This window comes from Thunnus thynnus, chromosome 9 (genome assembly GCF_963924715.1).
Source record: "Thunnus thynnus chromosome 9, fThuThy2.1, whole genome shotgun sequence".
Taxonomy (NCBI): domain Eukaryota; kingdom Metazoa; phylum Chordata; class Actinopteri; order Scombriformes; family Scombridae; genus Thunnus; species Thunnus thynnus.
The window spans coordinates 27,577,691-27,601,422 of NC_089525.1; the positions used below are offsets into that span (position 1 = coordinate 27,577,691).

Here is a 23,732-nt window from a genome sequence, read left to right on the forward strand (position 1 = left end):
TCTCAATCACCCCCTGGTGGTTGGCTGAAGTATAAGTCATAAGTCCCACTCCCTCCATATTAGCGGATGGAACATGAGCCAAACTTAAAAAATCAAAGTACACATCAAATAAATTTTTCATTTTAGGTAGTTCTTATCATGCTGATGTCTGCTCATTTTTCTGATAAGTTTGTTTTTAATTTGTTATTTGTTGATATAGCTGTGACAGCTGCTCTCAAACCTCCGTCACTCTACCGCGCAGACTCTGGCTCCAAATGACATCACACAAGCAAGATGGTAGCTCTTGGAAAGGAGATATTTTGGCTTTGCTTTTGGATAGCGGTAGGAAGTGGAGACGTGTTATCCATATTTTTATACAGTCAATGGCATTAAATTACATTAGCTAGCTAGCTAGGTGGAAGCTCCATCTAACTTAACTAACATTAGCTAGCCAGCCAGTTCCATCAAACCCAACCTGAGGACAATCATTGCTTTATTACAAATTAAGGCTCATAACTTTGTTCTTTTGTTTAAGGTCTTAGTTTGTGTGCACTGAATTAACAGTAGCTACAAGTAGTCATTTGCTTTTTCATTGTATGTGTGTAGCAGCTAGTTCTCTAGCTAGCTAGCTATTTAATTTTACAGGCAACTTAGCTTACCCAAGTGTTTGTTGTTCTGTTAATTCAACATTAAAAGTTAAGGAAAGTATCATTTTCAACCACTTAAATTGAAGTTGGGCATTATTAAATAATAATTGCTTTGTATGTGTTCTCAGGGTAGACTTAACTAAAAATGAAATGGAAAAAATGAGATATTCAAGACTTCTTCATCAACAAGAAATCTCTGGCTCAGAACAAGGACAGTACAGGTCAGGCTGAGAGCACTGAAAGCAACAGTGAAGGTCAGGGTCAGCCTGAATGCAGCCACAGACCTTCACATGTTGAACAAAACTCCCAAGGCCAGGTGACCTCCAGGGGAAAATACAGATATGAAGAAAATGATTTAAAATATAGTTGTATTTATACCACATATTATATAATTTGTTGTTCTGCAGGATTTTACAGTTGTAAGTGACTAAATTATCTACTTTTAATTACTAAATTAAACTGATAGCATTGTGCACTGCGCAGTTTTATAATAGTATGCCTTTCTAAAACATCTGCACTTTATGCTATATTTTAAAAAGTATAATTTAATTAATTAAATTCAAAATATAGTTAATGAAGTGTTAACTATGTCAGTTAATACTTTTAACTGCACCCAGGGAGGAGACCACTGACCCTTATGATGACTATGCAGAATCAGACGACAGCAGCAGCAGCAGGAACCTCCCAGTTCAACCAGTGCCTACATTTGCTGCAACTAAAGGTCCCCAAGGTAAAATATTAATCCACTCAAAGTGTTAATTACCCACCATGTAGCAATATGTGAATTGCTAACCCTTGATTATCATTATTAAAAAATTATAGTAATAAATATTGCAATATGTGAAAATTGACAGTGCTGTAAACAGTGTGATTCTTGCACAATACATTGCACCCACTTCGTCTGCCTTAGGCTACTGTTGGTGAACTTACTAATTGCACATAAGAGCCAGATCCTATCATAAACAAGGGGACATGTCCATCAGCATTTTAATCTTGACAGTGCAAAATGAAAAAGGTCATATGCACCTTCCTTACGAGGTGAAAGGGTTAATGTAGCTAACAAAAGCATGATGAAAATACTGTGTATTACTACAATACAACTGTGCAACATAAGAAAAGTCATTGTTTACACCTCAGTAGTCTAAATATTGAAGAGAGATGTCAGTGGCAGCCTTCATTTTTGTTGTCGCTGTCGGGTGCCCCCCCCCAATTTAACTGTTGTTCCCCCCTGCGCCCCCCACCTGAAAATAATCTGGATCCGCCCATGCTGTCTGCCACAATGGTTTTTTTTGATGATACCACTGTATGGCACCAAAATCAGAAATGTTTAAATCCATCATATTGTGGCTTTAAGTCTTGTGGTTCTACTGTACCAGTCACTGTAGCCAATAGTGGTTTAAAGGGGACATATTATGCTTTTTGTGATTTTCTGTTATTTATATACTGTTATGATGTTGGATATCTATGGTAAACATGGTCAATGTTCCAAGACTTGAGACTAATGTATGTAGAAATGCTCCCTGCAAGTCAAAAGCCCAACCTGCTGTCGCAAACTGTTGGTTTGTGACGTTTTTTTCTACCTTGCAGATGAGCTGATGTTGGCTTGTCGCGCATGCCCATAAACAGCTGTCCTCTCCGTAGCCTTTGTTGCTAAGGTTGTAAATAAGGTTTTTTCCATGTGTTGTTTTTGCGTTGTCCACTCTTATATTTCGGATCAGATTCCGGCTTGAACATGTACGGATGTATTTGAGGAGTTGACATTTCGAGTAACAAACGAAATCGCACCGTCCTACCACTATAGTTTGTTTCATGGTGTGTTGATGTAGCCTCCAGAGTTGGTGGAGGTCTCATGAGGGGCAGCTTCTGGGAACCAATCAGAACAGAATGGGCTCAGTGGGAGGGGGGGCCTTAAAGACACAGGAGCTAAAACTGCCTGTTTCAGACAGAGGCTGAACTGAGGGGCTGCGTAAAGGGTCAGTATAAGACAAATAAGGAGTTTTTTAAATTGTATATCATGCAAACATATTCCAGTAGAGTCCCAGATTAAAAATATAGACCTGGTAATATGCATAATATGTTCCCTTTAAGGTAAAAACCGAGAACTGCAGAAACCTTTGTTGCATGTCACTCTCCGTCTCTCTCTCCCCTCATTTCCTGTCATCACTCTGTTGTCATGTGTCCAATAAAGGCGTTAAATGCCCCCCAAAATAAGTAAAACATTCACTGAAAATCTGATGTTTTAGATTTGGCTGTTAAGATTCAGAATGATTCACCCGTCACTGCAGCAGACAAAGCAGCAAGTATCCCCACACCCTCCTTTAATCATAAATTATGCCACTTGGTGCATAACTAGCCAGGTACTAAGATTCTGTCATTAGCAGCATTGACCGGAGGCAACACAATCAATACAATATTATGAAATCATGTTACACATAAAATGGACTGTTTATGAGCGCAACCTCATCAGCGGCGTTGTTCAGCATCTGTGTGCTCTCATCTGTGACCTTGAGACTTTAGATGTGGCTCAGGAGGGAAACATTTTAAACTTACTGATTTTTTATTTTTTTTAGACCAGCGAATCCAACCACGGTCAGTCGACCAGTTTATTTTTCATTTCAGTTCAGAGTTAAAACATACAGGTTTTAAATGTTAGCTTTTTACCTTTTTTTTTCAAGGCAAACTTCCTGATTTAAAAAAACAAACATGAAAGTTATTTGTTTCAATAGATGACCTGATGTCTTTGTGTTACTGCGTCCAATGCAAGAGTCAGCCTGCTGCAAGAATACTAATATCTCTTGTTAGCACTGAAGATATTTGACCCTAAGCTGCCACAGACTTTCACCTCTTTTTTTTTTAGGATTTAACTGTGTTTGAACGCACAAAAAGAGTCAAAACATGACCAATAGCAATATTTTTGTAATGTAATGCACCACATTTTCTTAAATACAACATAGTGCTGATATGACACAAACTGTTTAGTGATTGTTGTTAAAACTATTGAGCCCATATGCTGTATATCACATTACATATCAAACATTGCAGCTGATTTGTGTAGCCTATATGATCCGTTTTGGCACTGAAACATCTCCTCATTAAAGCCTCTGAAATGCTCAGAATATGGTGTTAATTCTTGATATAAAATATGTTTGGATTCTAGTGTTTTCACATATAAAATATAATGACTTTCTTTATAATTAGTGCATCTATGGACATCTGGACAGGGGAAAACAGAGCACAAGTTTAGTTGACACACACATGCACACAGAGATCTTACTTGAACTTTGCAAGAGTGCAAAACTGAGTGTAGGTCTTGAGGGAACAGGAAACGACTTCCCTCCTCCCCCTTCAATTCTGCCCCCCCTCTCCTCCCCCCGTCACTCCCTCCCTCCTCTGCCTCCTCTCCCCTCCCTCTTCCTCCTCCTCCTCCTCCTCCTCCTCCACCACGCTATAGCAGCGAACTAGGCAGGCCAACTTGCAGAGTGCAGCTCAGCCTCGACAGCGGCTGCTTCCCACTGGGGGTCTTCGGAGAGCATCGCACTTCCATGTGCGCTGCTGTGCCCACTGGATGTTGAAATCGCGCCGTGCGCCTCGCCAGGAGCCACCATGTCCAACCCAACCCACGACCCGTTCTACTCATCTCCGTTCGGACCCTTCTATAGGAGACACTCGCCCTACATGGTCCAACCCGAGTATCGGATCTACGAGATGAACAAGCGGCTGCAGACGCGCACAGAGGTGAGCCGACCGGAGATAACCGCCGCACGGTCCCGTTTAGGTCGCGGTACCGGTAGGAGGGTAGCGGGCTGTGGAAGTCCGGTACCGGGAGGAGGGAGGGGGGTGTGGAGGCTGGACAGGGAAGCTCGGGTCGGTATGAAGGTCCGTCAATCAGGAGATATGGATGTGATGCCAAAGTGCCAAACATTCCTGAGGTGAAAGTAAACAGGCTTCTCTGTGTGGACTTCGCTGCAAGAAATATCCAGTCTTTGAAGTGATCTGTTTCAGTGAGGAGACTTTGAATTTAAATTTAGGTGTTAAAGTAAAAAATAAAAGATGATATCTGGAAGAGATGATTTCACGTGGCCAATTAACTTGTTTAAAATTCGTCACTTGAGATGACTCGAGTGTCAGTACCAACTCTGATACAAGTGACTCACCTGAAGTAAGCATCACTTGTTAAGACAGTTTCATAATTAGGTGAAACTTGTCTTTAAAGAAATATTTTAATCAAGATTTTAAGACTCTTAACTGCACTATAATTAGGATGAACATTTTGTTTTTATTTTTATTTTTTTTTAATTTGACATATTTATAAAGAAAGTTAGCCTGTGTGTAACCATAACCAAGTGTTGGATTGAAAAAAAAAAATGCCTGAAAGAAGTCTGAAAGACTATTCAGGTCTAACCAGGCTGCAGAGACTGAGGCAAAGTAGCCTTTTCACGTGCATTTGATTAATTTGCATATATTTACATATTGTTGGTTTTTACATATTTGCATGCTGGGTTTGCTCTGTTAAAAACTGCAACAGCTCAAACCACACAAGCCCATCAAGAATGTAGAGAGTTTGCCCTCTCCAGTGAAGAGTTTGCGGTGTAACTGTTAAGGCTGCCTGACCTATGATTCATCACTCTGTCTGTAGATGAAGTTTTCTCAATGAAAGTGACCCTGATTGCAAATGAAGATGATCATATAATTGCATAAGGTTGAATTAATTTCATGTCATTTTCCTGATAGTAGTGTGCTAAGCGAGTGTGGCGTAGTGTCATTCAGAGTGAACCTTTGGTGATCCCGCAGTGAATTATACATAGCAAGCATCTGTCTCCAGCATCTGCTCACAAATGTGTAAATCTGCAGATAAAAAGTTCATCCAGCATGTCAAGTTCTCCTCGCGAGGTATCTTCACAGAGATGGAGAGCAGATAAAATGCATCTTGTGGCAGCTGAAGTCTTCACTTTTTGAACTATAACATGTAAGGGCTGCAACGAAGGATTATTTTTTTCATTATTGCTCAATCTGCTGGCTGTTTCTTGATCGACTGATTAATTGTTTGGTCTATAAAATGTCAACAAATGCAAGTTATCCCATGAAGACTTCTTAAAATGTCTTGCTTTTTTTGACAAACTGTCCAAAACCCAAAGATATTCAGTTTACTATCACAAAAGAGTTAAAAAAACGTAAAAAAAAAACAGGGCATATTCAGCAAAATAGTGAATTTAGCCATTTTTACTTTAAAAATGACTTAAATGATGATTTTCCTCACAAAATAAGTGCCGGTTAATCTATCAATCGACTAATTGATTAATCCACTAATTATTTTAGCTCTAAGTATATAATATTGTAAATAATGTGACCTTTGGTTGCTGTTGGAGGCTGTAATTTGATTCCCTCTGAGATACAGTTTTAAGATAAATAAGATAAATTTGTCCTTTAAATGATTTCATGTGAAAATTTTTGCTGTCGTTTTGGAAATCTTATTTTTTTTAAAGACCTCAGACCTCAGCTGAGTTACTGCAGCAGCTTGCAGATGCTGACTTGCGAGGAACTTGCAACTTTAAGCAGACCAAGGCAATGTTGCTGAGATGCAACGGCCCGGTCTGATGCATTATTCATGTGGAGTGGTCCAAGCCCCAGTGGACCTCAACTCTCGTACCACACATACCCAGACACCAAGTGCAATCACGATGCACACACAAACTCACACGCATGCGCGCGTACTGTATGTGTCTGTGCACACAGATATGGCATGACATGCACATGCGTTAATGTACTTCCAGACATATACGGCACAAAAGAAACGGCAGTTGATAATATACGTAGATGATATGAGCACACAAACATCGATTTGTTTTTCCTGTTATCTTCTTAGACTAAATTATATAATTTCCTATTAATATAATTTGTTTTTTGTTTCCGTCGGTGTTCACAGCATCCTCATTCTCCTCTTCGTTTCCTTTCTTTACCGTCTTCAGTGTATAATATGTCTTCTCTTTAGTGATGTGGTTATTGTTTGATTAAAATGCAGGTGGTGAGCATAATGAGGAAGAAGTAGTGTCTTAGAGCGGGAAATAAATGCCTCGAGTTTTGCAGTTTGTTTGCATCCAGATGTGCCATACAGCTCAGTTCAGGCTTTTAACGAAATTATATAGTAATTATCCTCATGAATGCAAAACTGTAGCCATCAATTTACACAAACCTAATGCATGGGAAAACATATCTGAGGCAAAGAAAAAGGTTGTAATAGAAAACTCCCTTTGCAGAGCTACTGTATAGGATGTCTTTGTCTGTTCAGTCTAACTAATACAGAGGAGGAAAACACTGTACATGCTTCATGAAAGAGACGCTGAGGCTGTTTACTTCCTGTTAAGCAAGGTTAGCCGGCTGGTCCCTTAATGATGATGTGCGGCTGAAGGGTCGTCGTGCTGATTCTTTCATCCCTGAGCTGCTGCTCTGTCCATCTCTCCTGCAAGATGACTTAAAAATTCAGCACACATTTAAAACATGACTGTGTCAGTATCAGTGCAGGGTCAGGCCGGCGTTGTTTCAAAACAGGAAGTTTGCCATGTTCCTTGCAAAAAAAAAAAAAAAAAAAAAATCTGGATTCCATTAGAAGAAAAGAGCTGAATTGTCCTGCTGGATAGTTTCTTGAATATTTCATCAAGGTTTTGCTGCTAGCAGCTGTTGCAGATCCATATCCTTTTGTGTTTCATGGAAGTATCAATTTGACAAACTCAGTTTTGAAGATATATTACAGTCTTAACCCTTGTGCTGTGTTGACATTGGCTTTACTTCCTCATTGCTTGGGGTCAAACAGACCACACTGCTGTATATGTAAAAATAGTAATCATGACTACAAACTTCTGACCTTATTAAGACCAAACATGTACAGTAAAATCATCATAAATTATTGTTATGACACCAAATAAGGAAATATTTTATGTTCTATATGTTTTATGAGCTATGCATGAACAAATCTATCATTTTCTTTGCTGAAAAGTCATTTACAGACAAAGAAACGTGCAGTATTTTGTCCTACATAGTGATGTTACTCATATTTGGAGTCAATCGGACCTGAGAGAAGTTAACTTTCTGTTAGACATCGTATGAACAAACTGTCATAAAACCCAAATAACAGAAATAAAAATTGACTTATTTGGGACTTGAGAGGGTTAGTGCTGAATAATAAGTACTGTCAACACCAATCACAGATATAGAGCGTATTAAAATATATTGTTTTCAGCCCTGTAATGCATCACTTTCTGTGGTGGACGTTTGAAATATGTCAGATAAAAAATCGTGTTTATAAACAATTCTTATAAAATTAGGAAAAGTCATGAAGTAACAAGCTGAAAAAACTATGTTAAGTATGTTTTTTAGCCGTTAAAACGGGCTCGGGGTCTCAGCTAGAGACATCAGACATTAGGAGCCTGGGCTTTTATCATCGTTATCTTCTCAAAAATTGGCTTTAAACATACAGCAGCAAGACAGAAAGTATATTTAACTGACCCAAAGAAATATGATATAAAGTGTTTCTGTTAGGTTTGCGTGTTAAGAGATACATTGAAGCCTCTCTTTGACTAAATTTGTTGCAACATTTTGTTTATCCAGTCAAAAATGATTTCAAGCTTGTAAACAGCAGTCTTGTCAGAATTACCACCCAAGTAAAGATGCTAAATATGGTGAAAAGATTGCCATTGTTAAGGATAAGAATAGCTCCGAGCGTACTTAACATCGTGCTTGCTTGCAGGCCATTGAAGCAAAATGACTCACTAGTTTTCATTCTCGTCATTCGGAGCTGTTTTTAACGGGGGGGGGGGGACTGACTAAGCCTCGGTATGAAACCACCTTTTATAGAAGTGTTGAAGGAGTCGACTGAAGTCACTCCTCTGTTAGAAATTCTTCCATTTGTCTTATTCATGAGTGTGCTTTTGAATTTGCTTGGCTGGTGGTGCAACTGCCGCTCGCACTGGCAGGCACAGGACTCAAGGACTTGACACTTGGAGGAGACTTACTTACCCCGAGAGGAAGCTATAGTCTTCGCGAGTATAAGTCACATCTATAGCGAAAGCTTTACGCTGCTAATCCCCCAGGAGTGAAATAACACGTTGTTAGAATTAGACAGAGACATGTTATTCTGTTTTTATCCTTTTAACATCTCACATGCGCTGTTGTTCCATAACCTGGAACTTTAAATGGATAATGTTTGCAGCGTTATAGTCTGTTAAAATCATTTTAAAAGGCAGAGAAATTACCTTTACAAGGAAAAATCCACCCCCTCAGATGCTGCTGTGCCATTATATACAGTTAATAGTCCATTTTGGGGATGTTCAGCACATTCAGTTCAATTGTTTTATGTTGTTTTTCTCATCTGTCTGTTTCCTTCAGCACCTCAGAATGAAAAACTGAAGTGTTTTCTTTGAGGTGTGGGGTGTATGTGTAGGTGGAGAGTGCTATATTGTAGAGCTGCAACTAAGGATTATTCTCATTATCAATTGATTAACCAATCTCCGAAAATAGTGAAAATTGTCTATCCCTGTTTCCCAGTCCGAAGTGACGTCTTCAAATGACTTATTTTGTCCGACCGACAGTCGAAAAACCCCAAAGATATTCAGTTTATAATGACATAAAACAGTGAAAAGCAGCAAATACTCACATTGGAGAAGCTTTAACAATATAATGGTTGGAGTTTTTGCTTTAAAAAAAAGACAAACTATTAACCGATTGTCAAAATTATTTCTAAAAAATTTTCCAGAGAACGATTAATCAACTAATCATTTGAGATCTACGACAGTGATGATGATATCAAGGCTGTAACCAACAATTATTCTCATGAACGATCCATCTGCAGATTACTCTCTAGATTAATCAGTGGTCAATAAAATGGGAGAAAATACTGAAAGGTCACAATATTTCACAATGACAGTTTCCTAAAGCCTGCATCTTTAAATCTTTTGTTTTGTGCAAACAGCAGTCCAAACCCAAAGATGTAAAGTTTAGTATCACATAAGATGAAGAAAAGCAGCAAATCCCTAACCACTGAGAAGCTGAAACCAGAGAAGGTTTGGCATTTTTATTTGAAAAATGACTCAAATGATTAATCAATGATCAGAATAGTTGCTTTCTCTGTTGATTGAATAATTAATTTGTTGTTTCAGCTCCTGATGATATGTGATAGCTCTGTGAAAAGTGTATTGTGATTCTGACACTATGATGTTTATGATTTCTGCCCTCCAATTCCATAATAGATAGAAATATCTAGACATGACCTCATGTTGTCATGAGGTTAACAAAGCAAATAGTTTTATCTTTAGGTGGGTCTCTTCCTCTAAAGCACGCCGAGGGATGGTTTCTTGTTCCTTTCTCAGTAACAATCTTTTCACCTGCCATGCACCCAAAAGCACACATGGAAATAAGGCAGAATAAAAACCTAACAATACAACAAGTCCTGTGTGTTTGTCTGGAATCAGCACTCACCTTTGAACTGATGAGTGTGCTGCAGCTTAAACAGTCCTGCTCCTGTGATGACTCGGGGTCTGTTTCTATCCCAACCTTATTACCTGCGCCATTCATACTTATTACCTGCCTGGCTGTATTTCTGCACCAGGCTGACTGCTATCCCATTACCTTCATTTTACACAATGTGAACCCGCTGTGACCTGGCAATCTAAACAGGCTTTGATGTGGATTTGATGCTATGCATACGGTGTGACCACATTGTTTCTGTGCTGTCGCTTGGGGGGCACTGGCCTCGGCGTACGGAGGCAGCTGCGATGATTTGTGGGGGAATTTGACACTTAAGCGTATGCAAATGAGGCAGCGGATTAACATTCAGAGGAGGAGCTTGGTCGACCTCAGCCGGTGTAAGGCCATTAGCATAGAAGACATTAATATTCAGCGGAAGAGAGCGGGGACACAGAATAATACTGTAAGTAAAACTACAACACAGAGGGTGAAACAGAGGGAAAACAAAAGCATTTTAATGGAGGCGCCATAATAATTCTCAAAGGGCTGCGTTCAGAAACCTCTCCGCTGCTGCTGACAGTGGGTCTAATGATCACACTCTTCCTCAGTGGACAGACATGTAATAACAGTGATTGGCAGGACATTCATTGGATTCTTGTGTCTATTGCACATAGTTAGTCTCATTCTCATTATTCAAATGGACCCACAGACCTGACTCATTGGCTCTACTGTGGAACTGGAGTAACTGGAGTGTTCATTATGGCAAAATCCCTTGTTCCTGTCAGGGGCAAAGTGGATCTGTTCCCATCAGCACTATGTGTCAGATTGACATGAATAGGCTTATGATGTAGAGGTCAAGTTGGCTCCAAGCTGTAAGGTTCACAGAGAGGGATTAAGATGAGCCACCAAGAACACACCAGGAGATTTCTTTTGGTGAGATTCAAAGGAAGTTTTTAGTTCACAAGACATTTAAGCTGTAACTAATGATTGTTTTCATTTTCGATTAATCGGAAGATTATTTTATAAGTCAAGTTTTTGGTCTATAAAATGTCAGAAAACAGTGAATATTGCTTATCCAAACTTCTAAGAGCTCAAAGTGACATCTTCACACAGCTTGTTTTGTCCAACCAACAGTCCAAAACACAAAGATATTCAATTTACTATCATATAAAACAAAGAAAAGTAGAAAATCTTCACATCTGAGGAGCTGGAGCCAGCAGAAAAGAGGGTGAAATGATTAATTGATAACAATCTTTGCTGATTCTCATTCTGTCTGTCTATCCACTAATCAATTAATAGACTAATGGTTTCGGCTCTACAAGCAATCATAGCGAGTATTTTCAATACACATCTCATGTTAAAAACAACATTTCATGCAACTGTTTGATGAGCTTTCAACAACGACAACAACAACAGGAACGAGTCTCTCACACTTCCCATTATGTTGCTGTAGTTTTCCCTGATTCACCCAGATATGGTTCTTCTTCTCCTCCTGAAGTATGAAGTGACAAATAAGAGTGATATTCAAACTTAAACGGAAGCATGCAGATATTTTGCATTTCTTATGCCTTTTAAACATCACTGTCCAGCTGTGTTAGCAAATGTGAATGTGCTACAAAAGTATTATCAGCAAAATGTTCATTATTGTAAGTATCAAAAGTTAAGGTATTTGTTGGGCAGAATGGTCTATTTCAGAGTGTTATATTATTATAAATTGTGGCTTGTCAGGCTGGAACTAATTTTAAATACTGTTGGATAGTATAATCTGTCTTGATGCATCATATTTTATAAGTTGATGATATGCTTTGTATGGAAGATTTGAATCTGCAACGCTATCAGATACATGTAGTGGAGTAAAAAGTACAATATAGAGCTGCAACCATCAGTCAATTGACAAAGAAATAATCACCAACTATTTTGGTTATTGATTCATCATTTTGAGTAATTTTTTAAGAAAAAATACAAAAATGATCTTGTTCCAGCGTCTTAAATGTGAATATTCTCCTGTTTCTTTAGTCCTCTATGATAGTAAATTGAATATCTTTGAGTTATGGACTGTTGATCGAGACATTTGGAGTTGCACCTTGAGCTTTGGGAAACGGTGACATTTTTTAGACCAAGTGATTAATCGATTAATCAAGAAATTGACACATTAATTGATAATGAAAAGAATCACTAGTTGTAGCCCTAGTACAGTATTTGCCTTTGAAATGTGATGGAGTATGAAGTTGCACCTCAAAATTGTACTCAAGTACAGTGCTTGAATAAACTTACTTAGTTACTTTGCAGCATTGTTTGCCCATCATGCAAAACATTTCATAAAATTCACGCCACGAAACTCCAACTGAACTGAGAAACATTTCAGCTTTTTTTTTTTTTTTACCCATCTGTTTGTTAACACTGACATTTTTTGCAGCGTGTGCCTGTGAAACTGGCTGAAAGTAATTACCAGAAAGGTGTTGAACATCACGGTGCCCTTATCTGAACCATTACTGTTGGATTGATCTACCATCAGGGAAAACAAGCCACTGTAGGTATCACTGAACAGGCTTAGAGTGTCTCACAACTGAGTTTTAATCACTTTTTCAATCAAGTAAAACTGAAGGAAATGCTTTTAAATCAATTATTTAAAAAGCATATTTTAGTTGGTGTCAAAGGGCAGCATTTATTTTTATATTGTACTTGTTATTTATACTTTTTTTGCATTCAAAACCAGACTCAGTGATGCTGGAAATATTCACAGCTGATTTATGAATTACTTAGTATTGATTGGGCAGTATAGATTTTAATATTACATATGCAATTATCAAATATATTTTACATTTAATGAGAAATTAAACCACAGAAACAATGGAGAATAAGTCCTAAATAACTCTATAACATTTGTTCCTGTATTTACTTGGCTCAGGACTGACTGAACAGCCTTATTATTTATTTCTCTATCAACCGAGTCTCCAATATGTGCTGTCATTATGACTCACAGCCTTATTGACAATGAAAAGACATCTGCTTTTGTGGAAATGTTGCTCGGAGCTCTTACATTAAAAACAAAAAAACATTTTACATTTTCATAATGCTGCCAGTCAGTGAAAGCAGTGAATCACATTAGCTTCTGCTTAACTCCCTGCCTACATACCCTCGCTAAATTAAAGAATAATACTGCTAAAAGGTGAGCAGACAGGCTGATAGTTTTGAAAAGAAAGAAAAAAAAGTAACTTTATCCTCAGAAAACTGTGGTCATGACTGTTAACTTAGCTGAATAGCTTTCACCTAGTTTTCATTTTATTCCTTAGAAAGCTTCTCTTTGGTGTATAATTACTGAGCAGAGACAGAAAGGACAAAATCTTACATGAGGGTCAGTTTACTGTCTAGGAAAACTGCATATTCTGTGCAAGTTAACATACAACTTAACTTTGCAGCTAAAACACTATCCAAGTTATTCCAAGTCACTTGTGACAGTAATTAACATCTGTTTATACAGACCACAGTGACAAATATCCAGATTTTTTTTTTTTTTTTTTAAATCTCAGGGGTGAAAACAAGTTTGTTTTCCTGTGCACATTACAGGTAGAGTTACAAGTCATACAGGTCACAGCAGACAACATCTGAAAAATACACAAACACATAAAGGAACATGTATTCAAGGAGGAAGATATTGTTGCTCTGGAGCCTGCCTAGACTGAATTAAAAAACAATGTATTTTATACAATTGATCCATTAATAAATAAAAGGCTTACTTTAAGCGATGCACCTGAAAACGCAGCCAATAAAACAAGCAATAAATATGAAATGAAACAATACATATTAAATTAAACCTTACAAATGATGCCAAAAACAGGAGTACACAAGTATCATCTGTCATTCAAAAGTTGTGGGTGCAAAACACCTCAATCATACTGCCGAGCGTCTAACTGGTCACTCAGTACACTTTGAGATGACCTTGAAACTGAAGTATGGTTACAACGCTTCTTCTACCTCCGAAACCTAATCTAGTCAAACCTATTATAGGATCGGCCTTCAGAAATCAAATATTTATTTCAAATCTGACATTCATCTGTGTTATAAGCTCTGTTTTTCCCTCCAATATGCAAGTAATGGGGTTATATTTGCAGGTGTTAGGTTCAGAATTGGTATAACCGAGAGTAACTTTAGGATGCTGTCATTTCATGAGGTTTTATACATTAAAATCAAATATACTTTTGCATTTATTGGAGTCTTTTCAATTGCTGAACATCTTAGTTTTCTGTATATTGCTTTCTAATTAAAATATTTACACAGCAATCACCTATTTTTACAATGCCTTTAAAGAGTTTTAACACAAAATATAAAATATATACATAAAATAATTATATAATGGCACATTGAAACATGATACTATTACACTATATCGTAGCGACATTAAAGATATATAAACAGGTTTGGAATGAATCTATTTGATCATGTATATATTATAAGTCTCTTTTTACTGTGTTGGTTCAGTAATATCATACTGTACATGGGATGCTCTGAGAGGATGTTCCCAGAAAATCATATGAAGAAAGAAAAGAAAAGAAAAAAAAAAAAAAAAGACCTCTGCTCTGGTCAAACAATAAGCGTCAGTCACATCCAGCAGGATGCTCGGACAATAGACCCACCTTTTTCCTGGCCCTTTCCCATGGTTCCTTCCAGGCTGCACTGTCGCTCAGATAACAGAGGAGACAGACGGGGCCTGTAGTCTGTCTATGTCCTGTTGTTCTCTCTCCCCCGATGTGGTTAGAGAGGCCGTCCCATAACGGAGAGGTCACAGGTTGGATCCTCGCAAACAGCCGTCTGTGTGTCCCGCAACAACCTTGGGTCACGTTGAAGGGTCTTTAAGTGAGACGCTGCCTTGTGGATTGTTTGCACTTATTCAAAACTAGTAATGTATCCTCAGATATAAAACATGGTGCCCACAACTGCGGGTTTAAAAATAGCAAATAGGTTCCTAAATTGTACTGCAGCTCTCTATGGCAGAGCTCTGTTTTGGAGCAAGACTTGTTTGAAGGATTGTGTGCTTCTGGCCAACCCTGATAGGGATTGTATCGGGATGTACTGTCTCCATATTTTCCAATGTTTGTTTTCTAATGACAAACTGCTGACATTTTTGGAACATTTTTAGTTAAATTTGCACTTGTTTGATGTCCTTAGATGACATTCTGAATCAGCTGTCATCCTACATTTTTGCTCTGCCCACCTCTACTCTGTTTCACCTGCACAAGGTTGTGTGCAGACTGATAGTTAGCTGGTTGAAGGAGATTTTAATTAGCTTTTTTGGCTGCCACTTAGCCAACTCTTGTAGAAAGCAGTGTAACTCTTGTTTTATGCTGAAAAATATTCAACCCAATGATATTTCATCATTATGTGGTTAAAAAAAAAAAAAGCCATGTTGCTTTATCACCCTGCACCAGATACAGTGAACACGGGGGAGACACAGAGTGCTTCAAGTTAGTTACACCAGGAGCCAGCTACTGCTCTCTGCTGCTTTCTGGGCGTTTCATCATTTTGCTGATCAGCTGTTTGACTCTGATGTAGTTTACTGTTTTTCCTGTGAGATGAACTCGAACTATTCTGCATAAATAGGGAATGGACTACAGAATATCATCGGCTGGGACAGTTTTTTTTCTCATTTACTTATTTATTTTTTGTGTGCATTTAGTCAGAACACTTGCTGAGCATGTTTTCGTTTTTTTTAGCAACTGTTCGGTCCAGGCTGGGATATGAATTCACAGTTCTCCTCTGTGCGATCCAGCCTCTAGGCCAGAATTTATGTTTTGTCCGTGCTCCTGTTGCTGGTTTGAATTTTCCAAATACCAATCAGGATTTAGCAACATTTAAATCAAAACGTGATGAGAGTTGTTGGGGTTGTCTGCCTCTGTCACCAGGCCACTGTCAATCAGATCTGATCAAATCACTCCCATACAGTCCTGAAGAAGATAGATTGGAAGGTGGAGACGGAGTTTTTGAGTGTTTAACTCTTATAGAACAATATCTATGGAGGTTCAAACTTTGATTGACTTTGTTGCTTTGATTAATATGTATTATATTTACAGAGAAATATAGAGACTTTTCATGTATTTCAACGTAGTAAGAAACAGTAACTGCCATATACGGTTGCAATCAGATACTTAAAAAATTGAAATGTAGACTGTATTTTGGTTTTTGACAGTTAAGGAGTAGAGTTAAAGTCATTTAAAACACCTTCTTATCCAAGATATTTACTCTACTTGTTAATTTATCATGTTATTAAAAATTTTTTGAAGATTTTGCTTAGTTTCAGAAATGTATAATTAAAAAAATGTATACAACAACCATACATAAATCTATAAAGTTGTGATAATTAGCAAAGCAAATTTAATTATGATTTTAAAAAAATATGAAGAACCACTGACAAAGTTCTTGATCTTTAGTATTCTTTATAAGCTCTGACCATGTGGATTATAAATAAACCACCACTGTATTCTGTAACGTCCTTTGTGTTCAGCTCTCCTCAGCTCGTCACATTGATCACACTAACGAGCGACAGGTGAGGGTGCACATTAACAAGACTTAACCACGGTGACATTAAAACACAGCACATTCGCTTAAACTGAACAATATCTGTGGATTTGATGAGATCCAGTATCGATCGAGTTTTTTCTTAGGCGGTGGGAGGAAGTGTAGCGTGTGTTGATTTTTTATTGGTCTAATTAGCGCAGTAGTGGGGGAATACAGGTTAGGTTGGGTGTTAGCAGTGTGTCTGAGTGAGAATCCATCCACATCCTCACTTCCCTTTTTTCTTTTAATTTCTCATGGGTGCTGCAAATAATTTTACTTAGCTGCTTTGTCATTCGAGCATTTTATTGTTGTTATTGTGTTACCATTTTCTTACCTATTGATGTTTGTTGTCACTTAACATGATGCCCTGAGGGGTGTTTCATAAAGGTCTGTCTTTACCCTGATCAAGGTGGGAATGTTGTGCCTCACCGTTCTGTATAAAGGGTACAAAACAGGGAATTCGGGGGTATTGTTGTTCCGCCATTAAGCCGGCAGCAAAGGTAGTCACATAGCTGGATCGACGTCTGTGTAAAAGGGGCAGTCAGCATGGCGAGTCTACACACACTAGACGTGCTGTTGTTTTACACGTCATGCCTCTGATTCTGGAAAACCGGCATGCTATCTAAAATCACACACATGGGCTGGCATTGTGCTGGCTTTGTTTGGCATAATGACAGGGCTTCTTTATGGCAATATTTTTGCGGGATCTCTGAATAAAAGGGGCTTTAAATAAACTGAACCAGGATTAAACTGTGTCATAAAGACAAAAAAAAAAATACATATCATCAGACTAATTCAAGTCTAGTTCAAGAACAGACTTTGCAAAACAGACCCAAGACATCAAGCACAGATCACATAGAGTCTCAGTGGAGTATAAAATATTACAGTAGAAATGTTGGAACCACTGCAGATAAAAAAGCAAAAGAGAACCTCTGGTAAACTCAGGCACAAACACAACTCCATTACAGTTGGGGAAAGATGGTTGGGGTTAAAACTACTACTTCATTAAGGTCAAGGAACAACTGCAGTCATGGTTAAAAGAAACTAACAATGACTGTTGGAAGGAAACAAACAGTGGTCTCTCGTGTTTAAGTCCGACCTCCCATCCAGTCACCCTGACCTCCTCCCTCTGTGGAGTTTGCGGCTCTATGATAATGTCACCTGACTTTCTCCTTTCCTCCCGACGGGCACTGAATAGCAGGAAAATTAAATTTCTCAAAATGGAAAGTTCTCTATCAGTTGGATTATGTTACTTGGGTTTGTACAGATGACACGACAGCCTCCATACTGTATGGTGAAAACATTATTTAAATACATTCAGATTGGCTGTCTGCATTTCTTGTATTTTTAATTGAAAAGATTTCTGCGTGTCTTTTTTATTCAATTTTTGTTTGTCTCCATTTAGATGAGATGATTTTTAAGCAGCTGAGGTGTTTATATAACCTTAACACATTTCAGTTTTTACTTCAAATAGCTTGATTTGTCCAAACAGTCCAATACCTGAAGATGTTTAATTTACTTTGATATAAAACACACAAAAGCGGCAAATTCTCACATTTATGAAGCTGATTCTGTTTGGCATTTTTGCTTAATAAATTACTTAATTGATTAATTACTTATTAAAGATGATGTTGATTGATTTTCTGTCAAAGTAATACATTAATTGTTTCCGCTCTGAATATGTGTTGAACATAAATTTGTAGTGAAATTCATTTTTAGGATCTTAGCTAATGCCTTCAGCGGGTGTCGCTTGCAGTGAGTGTTCTGTATTTTGCTCAAGGGCACTTCGGCAGGACAATGGTTATTGCCATAATGGAGATCAATCCTAACCTGACACACCAGATGGTTTGTTACACAGAACCATCTGACAAGTCATCCTTGGAAACTGTTTGGAAAAGGGCAGGCACTTTCAAAAATTACTTGGCAGGTGATTGGATGAACCATCTGTCTATCACCGTCTATCACTGTCTTACCTTACGAGGCAGCTTCATTTGTGCGAAAATCCTCATTGGATGCCGATTTGTCCGAACTACCGTTGTTTCAGACAAAAGCGCATAAATTGAAGCTTGACAAGATGGATTCTCACGTCATCTTGTGATGTCGTGATCTCACAAATCCAGTCGCCTCGCATGGTAAGATCAATCTTGCGACCATTTAAAAGCCAGTATCTCTTATGACTTGGCCACCTTGCTATCCCAGCAGTTTTGAACACTGCAGCAGCTTGTAGCAGCTCCTCTTCATGTGTGTTTCTTGCATTAAAACAGGAGACAAATGACTTTTGTATATTAACCCCCAAACCTAAATCTATACTGTAACACAAACAGTGTCTGAACCGGTTTTGTGACTGCTGCTTGTAACTTCTGACACTAAAAAAAGAGAGAGAATGGGAACCATGCCAAAGTAAATTGGAAGACATGTAATTAAACACGGGAACTTCTTCACTCACTTCATTTATAGGGAGAAAGTTCGTTCCTGGTAAATGTGCAGAGGCTGTTCAAGGGCAATGGCTTTTTTCCCCTCACTGCATTCATTTCTCTTCATTTGCATAATGCTTGGCTGGTGGCTGTAAGGTGGCCAAATGCAGCAACATGTTACAGTAAGTTTTGCATCATATAAAAACGATTAAGACCCAAGAGGGTAAACCTGTGTTGGTATCACTGACTCTGACATGATTAAAGCGATGTTGTCTATGCGGTCTAAAGGAGTGGTTCTTATACTTTGTCATCCTAAGCACCCTTTAATGGATACAGTACCTGCTTGGTAAGGGTTTGTCCTGCAGACCACCAAGTGTGGGGATGTATTTTGCACAGTATTCACAGCACGGAGAAAACAGAGAAACCTCAAAGCCAAGTCAATCTTATGTTTGATAGGAGCAATGTCTCAATGTCTCTCTAACTTTGATTAATGTAGTGATTATTTTTTAAGTAACTGATTATTTGCTTAATCTATAAAATGTCAAAAAATAATCAAAATTGGCAATGACATAGTTCTAGAGTTCAAGATGATCATATTGCTTGTTTTGTTTGACCAACAGCCCCAAAACCCAAAAGGTATTCAAATTACAATGATTTATAATAGCAGCAAAAACACCAAATTCTCAACTGTGAAAAGCTGAAATCAGCAATGATGACTTTTTTCACTTGATAAATAACTTAAATGATCAATTATTCAGTTTTTTGTTGATTCATTTTCTGTTGATCAACTAATTGTTGAATTAAATGAGTGGTTTTAGCACTAATGTAGTAAATTAAATACTAAAAGTTATATAAAACTTATATTAAAATGTGAATACTTAGATCACAGACATTTCAGATGTGAAATGTCCCCCTGTAGAATTGCAGCCACAAAAATCAAGATAATCGAAATTGTGCAGTTGAAGTGCAACTTTCTCTGAGACTTCAATTTAAAAACGTTCTTCTGTCAATGGCCTTCAGACAATCAAACAAAGGCTATCTTACTAAAGATCCTTTCTAAACATCCAGAGTCTTTGCTTCTGTTAAGTTGCTCTGCTCCCCCATAACCTGAAGATGTTTGAATCTTTGGCAACAGTAAAACTTTCTTGGCTCACCAGTCAGCCGGGCCACATGCTATTCAGAATCAGAAAAACTTGATTAATTTCCCTGTGGGGATCAAAGTTTTTCTGATTCTGATTCAGGAGCTGAATGGGGTTTCAGACATTGGTAATTCTCCAAGGTCAGGCGCCAGACACGCCTACACTTCTTGGAGGCTTTTCTGCCATAAGACGCTGGAAGCAACAGCAAAAAAAAAAAAAAAAAATATATATATATAAATAAAAATACAGACTAAGAAACGCTTGCTGGAAAATGGTTCATGTTAAACATAGCAACATTAGTGGATTATGGAGTGTTAGAAAGAAAGAAAAAGAAAACTGAGGTCTTCTTTTATGCTACTGTGTGGTGTGTGAATGCACATAATTTCTTTACAGTAGATAAAGATGCATGCAGTGTACATACTGTACAGCATACTGTATGTGTGAGTATATTTGTGTATAGATGCATATGTACAACACACAGGAGCGTTGTTGTGCGTTTTCATACACGGTTTGTGTTTTCTGTTACCACATTGTTTCATCTGCTTATATCCTGTATGGAAGTTTCTATATGCGAGGACTTAACCCTCAGCTCTGTTGCTATTTACAGAGGATCCTCCCTATGCTGTCCCTCCAATCCTCTGGATTTCCTGTAAATCCCCAGGGCCTGGCCAGCGCTGGTGATTTGTGGTTGGCTAGTGGGCAATTGACACATTGATAAATCCCCCTCAGATGTGGTGCGATCCGTTTGAATCAATAGAGCCTTATCGGCTGACGGCCGTCACGGCTGCGACCGGATGTCGGTTCACCTCGGGTCCCTCGGAGTCGGCCTGATTTGTAGCATTTGACAACAAACATCGTCACGCCACGTGGTTCGTCAGAGAGTCCGCGGGCGTAAATGAAGGCAGGACGTTGTCTGTCAGTGAGCAGCAGCAGAGGATGAGAGACAGACAGAGAGAGGGAGGTGGATATGAAGAGAGACAGGCAGAGACAAAAAAGAGAGATAGAAGGATGGAATACTGCAGATTTCTTTGTTCATAGTAAATATGTCTTTTATACCCTGTAAATGTAAAGCATTTCCTGCTGTAGTCGAGGGATAGAAATTTAAGACAACATCCACAACACCATGAGCCTCCTGTGACGGGTTCAGCTCCAGCCAGAGGATTCATATGGCTTGTGTCCACTGGCCAGGCTTTAGCTGTTCTCCGGCCCGTCTGGCCCGGATCCAGCTTCTCCTCTGTCTTTAGATCCAGGCCAAACCTGGCTGGTCCACGGCTCAGCCAGCCACGTTTCACAACTTGGCGTGATGCTGGCCAAAGCTGCCCAAAAGCTCCAGTTTGGAGGATTAATGTTTACTGACTCTAAATACAACTTTCTATGGATAAAATGGGAAAGTTTTGAGCAACATTTAGCTTTATTAGCTCATGCTATAAATGCGTATTTAATTAACAAAATAAGTGATTTGGAGAAGAGAAATGAAACTGCCAAGTTCCATTTGTTTTATTGTTGTGACTGCTGAAACTAAATGCTGTTCATGTCGCATGAAATGTGCTCGTTATTTTCAGATTCCTCTGTTGTCTGGGTGGGAGGCTTTTCAACAGAGACACAAACTAAACCATATCATCTATGGTTGAACCCTGCTGGGCCGAGCAGAGCTAATGGAGACAAGACAATAGACACACCACTGTCAACTCTTCTCTTTGTGAAATACTTGCTCTTTTTTTCAATTGTTGTAAGCCCAAGCCAAATATCAGTAGACAGCCAAAATGAACCACGTTGAGTAAGACAGAAATTATGATTGTGTATAAAGGGTTAGTTTCAGGAAAATGCTTGGGGAGGGCACTTTGAGAGAAATTATATGAAAATAATAGTAAAGAGTGTGTAAGAAACACACCGTTGTGGAAAGTAGAAGTGACATGAGCCTGAGTGAAACATTGTTCAAATCAAAACGAGCAGGAGGTTAACAAACCCTCATCTGTAAAACTGAATAAGAGGGATTTTAAGGAAGACGGCATTCTGTAAAACAGAGGAGTGGGGGCTTAAGTTAAACACTTTTCATTAAAACAGTAAGAGGAAGCTTAATGAATACTGGAGTCTATAAAACAGAGTGATGGGAGCCCTCAGGATGACAGCACTTGAAAAATTGATCTCTAGCAGTAAATCCGGGCAGTTTATGGCAAAATGGGGGATCACACTTGCTCATGAAATCCGCTAACCTGTTTTAGCAGCAGGGAAAGTTCATCTGAATCATTCGGGTGAATACTGTGTAGTGTTTGGCACCAAAAATATAAATGAAGTTCCTGAAATTAAAGGATAAAACTGGTGTTATTCTTTATTTTTTTTGTCATTGTCAACAAATTCAATGAAAAGACCAAAATCAACAATAAATTTATCCCACTAAGTATTATCTGTGTAACCAAAGCCTGATATAGATGATTGCTTGAAAAGTAGTAAAAGTAGTAATTCCACGCTATAAAATTACTTCATTACAAGACATGCACAAGTTTTGCATGCAAATGTTTCTCAAGGAGAGAAGTGTCAACTATTATAATATCGGATTAATATTACTGATGCATTGCTGTGCATTAAAGTGGAGCTAATTTTACCTACTTTACACTGTTTGGTAATTTAATTTGTAACAATGGATCATATTTTATAAGCTGATCTTATGCTTTGTATGCAAAACAGCTGTAAGATGAATGTAGGGATGTAAAAAGTACAATATTTCCCTTTGAAATGTAGTGGAATAGAAAGAGTGTTTGAGTAGATTTCCTTCCACCATTGGCCAAAAACTATTAAAACACATACTTAAATGATATTTAGTTTTGTCTAGTTCATAGGAGGCAGTTTAAATATCCATAAGTTTGACGGCAAGAGAGTCTTTGTGTTTAAAAATGTTGTATTTGTTTATATACTGTATGTTTGGTACCTAACTGTCTGATAAGGAATTTGTGTAAATTTTGTGTAATATTGTGTTTGAAATTGAATTTACATTATAAAGTCTTTTTGTAGTTTTGCTACATTTGAAAGTGAGTGCGTCTAAGCTAGTAAGTCTGTTGTATTAGCTCAACTCACTGTTATTTCTGTAGCGTTTAAGGAGCAATTAATATCCTTTGGGTCAACTTTGCTTTGCTAGTCTGAAGAAATGCACCATTAGAGTGTGAATTACGGTAGTTACAGAATATAAAGCGAAATATTCTTAAATTAAGGGGGTCACACAGCATTTCATGTGTGACTTTGCTGACAATTATGCTTATGTTTGATGGTGATTGTAGTAAAATGTCACTAATAATATTTCATTCAGAGTTAAATATGCAGACCTGTAGCACTCACTGTCATTAAGTAAGGTTAAAAAGTGGTAGGCTAATTCATGACTGCAGTGTACAGTAAATACTAATTTATTATCAGTATGAGGTTTATGAAGTTCTTGAGATTGATTGGAGGATACCATGCTAGTATATACAGTTAGGATATTAAAGGAAATTAATGTTTTTGTTTTTCTTCTTAGCTCTTACAGTGCATTCATAGAGCTTCAGTAGTGCATATTT

The 23,732-nt window shown here is 38.1% G+C and overlaps 1 protein-coding gene across 5 annotated transcripts in view; it reads left to right on the top strand.

The window, feature by feature from the left end:
* Positions 1 to 221: 221 nt before the first annotated feature.
* The window catches only part of ldb2a (LIM domain binding 2a), a 100,638-nt gene continuing 77,127 nt past the window's right edge, over positions 222 to 23,732 (top strand). For 4 of the 5 annotated variants that reach the window (XM_067599917.1, XM_067599918.1, XM_067599915.1 and 1 more), the window contains exon 1: positions 4,074 to 4,361. In XM_067599917.1, coding sequence (XP_067456018.1) covers positions 4,230 to 4,361 — 132 coding nt within the window. In that variant the 5' untranslated portion in view covers positions 4,074 to 4,229. Of the gene's footprint in view, positions 322 to 754; positions 881 to 1,243; positions 1,357 to 4,073; positions 4,362 to 23,732 lie in introns of those variants that run through there. The other variant, XM_067599919.1, reaches the window with a different exon arrangement.